Source organism: Nicotiana attenuata, chromosome 6, assembly GCF_001879085.1.
Source record: "Nicotiana attenuata strain UT chromosome 6, NIATTr2, whole genome shotgun sequence".
Lineage (NCBI taxonomy): Eukaryota > Viridiplantae > Streptophyta > Magnoliopsida > Solanales > Solanaceae > Nicotiana > Nicotiana attenuata.
The window spans coordinates 22193451-22201330 of NC_031994.1; the positions used below are offsets into that span (position 1 = coordinate 22193451).

The following is a 7880-nucleotide window of genomic DNA, read 5'->3' on the forward strand; positions in this document are numbered from 1 at the left end:
TATATATATATATATATATATATATATATATATATATATATATATATATATATATATATATATATATATATATATATATATACTATATTAAAAGCACGAAGGCCGTTAGCGAAATATTGTTCGCTTTTTTTACCCCTTAAAAATAGAGTTCATATTGGACAAAATAGTAACTTAATTACTTTTCCTACTATTTAGGATGCTAAAATCAACAAAAACTTTATTGTTAAAACTTTCCTTAATTAATCCTACTTTTATACTTTTAAGTTTCCTAGAAGTCGAAGATCATTGTGAATTTGCCACGCCTATTCCTAATTATGTAAAAACTGATAAGTATCTTACTCTTCTACTTTAAGTTTTCTAGGTTTAATGATCTTTATAATTAATTAGGAGTCGTAGAAGGCATCTATGTCTAAGTTTTAGTCCTTTTTTTTTTGTAAGAATTATTTTAATCATATGTTCACCAAATTAGATAAAAATAAAGTTAAATTGCAACCACGCATATTTGTGTAAAGATCCAAACTTTTATTGTCAATTGAGTTTCCCCCTAAATCTTAGGATTTTTTAAATCAACTAAATACTATGTATTAAATTCTTCCTTATGAATGATTTAGAAAGTTTTAATAATAAATATCTTATATAAATTCTTTTCATATTTGTTTTGTATAACATATCAGTTTGTAATATACAAGTGATATCAAAACTGAAAAACTAAAGAGAATCAATAGCAAACTAACGATGTGGTTGTTAATTAAAGTTGCTTTGTCTATCAAAATAAGGTGGCATTTGTTCTAAAGGTAGGAGAAAATAATTATCTGTGAATTTTTTTTAAGTTCTACATAAACAGATAATTCTTTATATTTTAAAAAAAATATAAACCATGAACAATAATTTTTCAATATTCAGAAAACAACTCAAGACATGTTTATCAATTTTTACAAAGACTAACTTTTTTCTTTTGGAAGATTTTACGAGAAAAAAGTTCAACACATTTGTCAAAATAAAAGACACTTAAGTTTCTTTATGTGACAATTAATGTATTTATGTTTTAATCACACAAATTCAACCTATCCAAATATAATTATTCTAGAATTTTTATATTATTATTTTGATCTTTGTCAAGCATGAATACCATAACGTAACCAGAATTGATAAATAGTTGCAAAAGCACAACAATGGATTGACACTTTTTTATTGTTATTGTATAACTCAATTAACACATTGTTTAGTATATTTGTATAATTTTATAAAATTATATACTTATTAATATGGGTATGCGCAGAACGCGTACCTTAATACCAGTTATATTAAAAGCACGAAGATCCTTAGTGAAATGTTGTTCACCTTTTTCAGTCTTATAGAATTCACACCGGACAAAGTAGTTATTTTTGATAATTTTCCCTAATATTTAGCACATTAAAAATAACTAAAAATATGATTATTAAATCTCTCCTAGTCTAAAATTTAAGGCTTTAAAATCTATTAAGATTTTACTTTATAAAAATTAAGATGTTTATTCAAAAGAAATTTTGTCTGTCGTATATTTTTATTTTCCTAACAACACAAGCACTTTAGACGGAAATAATGGCATATTTGTCTTTAATTTGGATTTTAGTTACATTTAGTGGTTTTATTATTATTATTTCAAGAGTCAATTTTCTGAAAAAAAAAGTCTATAAAGATGCATTTTTAAAAAAAAAACAATAATCGTCATAACGCGAAAAAATGCATAAAGTTATTCTTAAAATTGTCTCTCATGATGCAAATCTTCTTTCAAAATTTAGTTTCTTGGCTCCAAAATGATTTACATACGCATAATAAACATGACATTACAATTTGGAGAAAAATTAAGCTAAATGCCACAAACTCAAGGCTAAAACCATACATCATCATTGTCATGAACTTATATTTTTTATTTAATTTTTATTTATAACTCAAGCATATTATTAATGTAACTTTTTAAAATTTTATATTTATTATTATGGGGTACACGCACAAGGCGCGTACCCTAAAACGAGTTCTTTATAAAAGAACAGAGGGAACATAAAAGTTTGGAACCAAATATAAGCTTCAGGAAAGAGAAAAGGAGAAGAAAAAAATAGGGGATAAGTTCATGGCAGTTGCAATAGAAGAATAAATTATAAAGATGGGTATGCAGGTAAATACTTTTGGTCAAATAGGTATTTAGCTTAACTAGTTTGAGAGTAGATAAAAACGGGTAACTATTTTGTGTTAGGTAAGTATATAGCATAAATTACCCTATTTTTTTTTATTCTAATGCTCAAAAAATTGTCTTAAGACAAATCAAAAGAAGACATCAGGAATTTTCTTAATACAACTCTCCCTTATTATTAATAATATATATACTAACCAATTGGTACCGTCTTTATAAATCCTTTGCTGTCATTATGTTCTGTTCTTAGCTAATGCCGTATATATTAAGGGAGATTGTGGATTTTTTTGGACAATTTTCTTCCATGTCTTTTTAAGTTTGTTTAACCTCCTTTTACACAAACCTACAAGTTTGAAGGTTTACATAGGATATAACCGAACAGTCTGAGACTCTCTTTCATTTGATCATGTACGTCCATTGCTTGCACCTTATATCGGATATGATCATGGCTAATCTTATAAATTCTTGTATGATATAAGCATAGCTTATCTCCAAGAATATTTATTGATTGTTATTTGGATCTTCATGTGATTGGCCAGTAAATTGTCAACTAATTTGAATCACTTGCAACATCAAAAGCTTCATCTGAAGTGCCAATGCGTAGTTGTTTGGGCTGCCATTACATCAGATTGTCACTGGATTTTCATTAAAATCAAGACAACTCAGGATACATTAGCAATAACAAGCTTCGATAGCATGAAGCGTGTGATACAATATTTTATTAGATGCAGTAGGTTGGGACATTGGTGGGACGATATACAAATGGTCTGACTGCGTGTGAATATCCTGAAGGATGATTATACCTGAACTTCAACCCCGAGTTGCCTTCTCCCAGACGTGTGCAGTGTTCGTGGAAGCTGCTTATTGGTCTTGCAAGGCAGGCATCCCAACGATCAATCTCTGGCATTGTCTCGGCCACTCTATATATCCCCATGGAGTCTGTGAATGCCTGATAATTCAGAACTTCCCCAGACTTTGTTATGCAAAGAACGGCAACTTCAGCACCTGCAACAAGGAAATAACATCACCTTCAGATACATATATATATATATATATATATATATATATATATATATATATATAAAACTGAGAAAAAGAGAACTGCTATCATTTGTAGGTTTATTGGTAGCACAAAAAATAGGATAAGATAGTCTTGCATCGCGTCTGAGTCAGCATCACCAGTACAAGAAATCACATTAGTCAGCAGAAATATAGTGAAGCTAATAACCACAACCTTGTCCTAAATTGACCAAAAAGAGTAAAAACACTTTGTTCTATGCCTTCTTTGACTGACAGTTTTGACAATGAAACATCTACCATTATGAGCTAACATAAAAAGTAAATCCTGCACAGTAGTACCCAATGCATAGATTTTATTCCATACGAGTCCAATAAAGAGAATATTTTCCCGCAACTTTAAATTTCGATTGGTCTTTAGACCTTAAGCCTGCCAGAGTACAAACCAGACCAGATTCTAGGCAACAAGTATTAGGTGAAAAATTAAAACTTTCCCATGAAATGAAGTGTCTGGAACCAAAATTGGGGGACAAATAAGAACCTACCAATTAAAATTCCGTAAAAGAAACACTCAGCAATGGCTCAACATTGTATTCTAAATCTAGCTATAGATGGTTAGGAAAAAGAAAGGAGCTTAAAAGGTGATAGACAGTAGGCTGTTACCCTTCTCACCATCATCATCGGAACAACCAACCATCATGATACGCCCCATGACTAAAATTGACACCATAAGATAAATCCAGTCATGCCCCTTTCATGTGATTCCCTTTTACTTTCTGATAAACTAGGAAAATAAAGTTGAAAATATCGGTAGGTTTGGAGTTGGTTAAAATTTGAAGCCTAATATGAAAGAGTTATCAATCGGAATTCCTAAATTCCTACAACACTATTTTGACACCTTTATTCTCTAGTCCCATATATTGTTAGCAAATAGCAAACAATGAAAGCATATGAGAATTCAAAGTTCATAACCAAGGAAGAGTAAGTGATGAACTAAACAAGGCAGAGTAGCCAAAAGGAAGCATAGAAGGTAGGAAGAAAGACTCGAGTAGAGATTACTCAGGCATCAGACATCTAGTAATAACTCAATATGATGCTCTTTATTTTCTTTTCTACAGGATAATATTTAGCTGATGCTTGACATGTGTCAACATGGTGTTCCACTAGTGTGATTGCACTTCCACGCCCATCAGCCTTTATTTACAAAGTCAACAGAATTTTTTCGGTGGAAGAGATTCTAATCCATATGGTTCTCAGGAAAAGGAGATAGATTCAAGGTGTAATTTGCATTCAACAACTTCTTCCCCATGAGCACACAAAGCATGGGGGCTGCTTGACATTTCTACGTTAATTTGATACGAATAGGTACACTGGACGGAGGGGAAACAGAGGGCACACTTCAGTCCTTTTTCAATATTTTAGGAACTTGTTTTAGTTTGTGCTGCATATAAGTATCTGTTGAGTTGTCCCACATCGGAGGGATTTGAGGTCCTTGGTCTCCTTATATGGCTTGGGCAATCCTCACCTCATAAGCTAGCTTTTGGGGTTGAGTTAGGCCCAAGGTCCATTCTTATCATGGTATCAGAGCCAGACCCATCCCAATTATTGTTACCGATGTTGGGCCCCCATTTATGTTGTCCACGCTCCAGAGGTCTAGGCGTGAGGGGGGGTGTTGAGTTGTCCCACATCGGAGGGATTTAGGCCCAAGGTCCATTCTTATCAGTATCGAATATCAAATAAAACAGATAGTTCGTCAGAGTTCAAATCCTATTGGATTGCAGGGAACATGCTATCAGTTTCCTTCTCAAACATTCTAGATATTCAATTCTCTTAACAATGCACCATAAGATTCTCCAAGCTAAGTTACATTTCTATCATTCGGTGCACCATTTACTAGAAATCCAATGAATCTTCTCACTGATTTTTTTGTTGTATATATTTCAAGTCAGTTAATAAGAAGAACCCCAGTAATTAGGATACGCAATACTTTAGCTAACTTGTAACTAGGTTCATGAATCTTCTGCCTTAATCCTAATGCTAAAAGGGAAGAATTTCTCTCCTCTTAACAGATAACCCTCACCTCCATAAAAAAGGAAAGAGTAATAAAACAGAAAGGAAGAAATAACTTCTTCTCCCATTGATAAAAAAAGTAATAATTGTCCCATCTTAAGATGATCAGAATACAACAAATTTTCAGCTAAGCTGAAAGTTTGGAACACTAGTTGGTGAATAGGGTAGAATCACCCCTATCTTTCCCGAAGTTGCCAGTGGCGCAGAGTTCGAAACTCGGTGGAGAATGGCCCGCCCCTCTACCCTTCTCCACTTAAACACCAGGTTTTTGTCTGCACCGGGTTCAAACTGGCGATGTTGCCTAATCTATACATCACTGTTGTTACCACTAGACCAAAGCCTGGGGGCTAGAAACACCTCTATCTTTGAGAGAACTAAATCTTAACCATGCAAATTTTGCTGATCCTATCACTAAAGTGTCCAGCATAAATATAACAATCATTTAATCAGGCGTAGTAAAAGCTGAAAAAAATTTCTGAAAACACCGGACTTTTACTGACGATTTACAACAAACAAAACTCTCAAAGTAAATAAAAAGCTGAAAACAATCAAATGAAGATAAATGTCAAGAAGGAACCTTCTAGAACATGGTCTTCAGGACCAACAGAAGAATCAGCACAGACATCACAAACAACTCTGCCATGAATTTCACCAGTCCAACCTCTCACTCCTTTTACCATCAAACTTGTAATTACAGTCAGGTAAAGTACAATTAGTACCTTACTCCGACTTGACTCCATTGTTTCAACTCACTGTAAGGTTTCTTGATTTCATTTCTTCCATAAAACATAGGACCGCTGAAGTGTTTTAATCGGGTGGTAGGAAGATGGTTTGACACTGTATCTGAACCCGGTCTGCTCTCGAGTTTCACGTTTTGTCGGTGACTCGGTCGGTACCTTTGTCTTCTTCTTTTTTTTTTTTTTTTTTTTTTTCTTTTTTTTTTCTTTTTTTGTTTTTAAGTCTCGAGTCCCATTTTATAATTGAGTGACATATATTATACCATTACATAAATATCGATTCCAAAAAGAATTTAATTTTATACCAAATTTCTATCTTTTAGAAATGAGAAGTTGGTCGAGCAAGGGTATATTTGTCATTATACACTCTTATTTTATTACTTATTTTTCTATTAATATAGAAATGACTACATTTCTACACTATTCTAGAAATTCCAGAAATTTCACTTTCATATCCTTGTATCCATTAAAACCCTTTCATCTCTATTGCTCACAGTATCTCATTTACTCTTCTGTACATCACTTTCATTTCTTTTGCTCACTGTCACTTTCATCTCCTTTACTCTTTTGTAAGTTTGATTCATCTTCAACTAGGTTGGTAAATTTTTTTCTCATCTCCTTTCCATTTCTTTTCAAAATTTCCGATTTTATGCTGAAATTTTTTGTAGGTGCCATTGTTGTTCATTTAAACTTCTACCAAGAATTAATTTATCAGTTTTTTCCATCCACTTTAAATGTTCCAATTTCAGATCCGAATTTCTCCTACTTTTTCCCCCCAAAACTAATTTATCAGTTTTTTTTCATCTACTTTGAGTGTTCCAATTTGTCACGATCCGGACTTCCCACCCTCGGGGGTCGTGATGGCGCCTACTCGTAGTAGCTAGGCAAGCCATTTTGATTACTTTTCCAATAATAAACAATTCTTTTTAACAATTTATGACAAAAATATAAAACAACAAAACTAATTAATAACGGAAGTCTTAATTATAGAAACTGAATAAAACACGGAGTAGTCAATATAAGACTCTACCCAAGACTGGTGTCACAATACTCACGAACTGCTAAGAGTTTACTAAATACAAGGTCTGAAAGTAACATAACTGTTTATCCCGAATACAAAGAGATGACAGTCTAATATAAGGATAGAAGGGAGACGCCGGGCCTGCGGACGCCTGCAAGGCTACCTCGGGTCTCTCCGGACTGAAGATATGCTCCCGAACTAAAGTTGCTGCTGCTGCTGCTCGAAACATGGACCTGTGCAAAAATGCACAGAGTGTAGCATCAGCACAACCGACCCCATGTGCTGGTAAGTGTCTAGCCTAACCCCTGCGAAGTAGTGACGAGGCTAGACCAGACTACCACATAAACCTGTGCAATTTCATATATATTATATATATATATATAAAGCGGAATCGAAATGCAAAACAGATAAACAATATGGGAGGGGAACATGCTGTGGGGAGTATAATAAATTCCAAATAAGAGTTGTCCAATAATGAGGAATACAGCACAACTCAATAGTACGTAATGAAACAGAATTCAACCAGTGCACGGAATCACCCTTCGTGCTTTTACTCTCGTCCTCACCAAACAATAACATGTGCACGGCATCAGCGTTCGTGCTTTTACTCTCATTCCTCACATATATCAATAGAATCGGCACGGAATGGTACATCGTGCGGCATGGCATCACCCTTCGTGCTTTAACACTCTTTCTCATAATAAGCAACAATGCACGGCATCACCCTTCGTGCTTTACACTCTTTCCTTACCATAAACAAACAGTGCACGGCATCACCCTTCGTGCTTTAACACTCTTCCTCACCCAATCAACAATCACAAACAAGGGCAAGGGAAATAATACATATGAAATCCCGCAAGGACAC

The 7880-nt window shown here is 33.8% G+C and overlaps 1 protein-coding gene across 1 annotated transcript; it reads right to left on the reverse strand.

Annotated features, from left to right (window-relative positions):
• Positions 2714-6078, reverse strand: LOC109226705. Its single transcript, XM_019391543.1, has 2 exons — positions 5835-6078; positions 2714-3175 (listed from the first exon to the last, which is right to left on the reverse strand). The coding sequence occupies exons 1-2, from the start codon at positions 5995-5997 to the stop codon at positions 2892-2894; spliced, it is 447 nt and encodes a 148-aa protein (XP_019247088.1). The 5' UTR covers positions 5998-6078; the 3' UTR covers positions 2714-2891.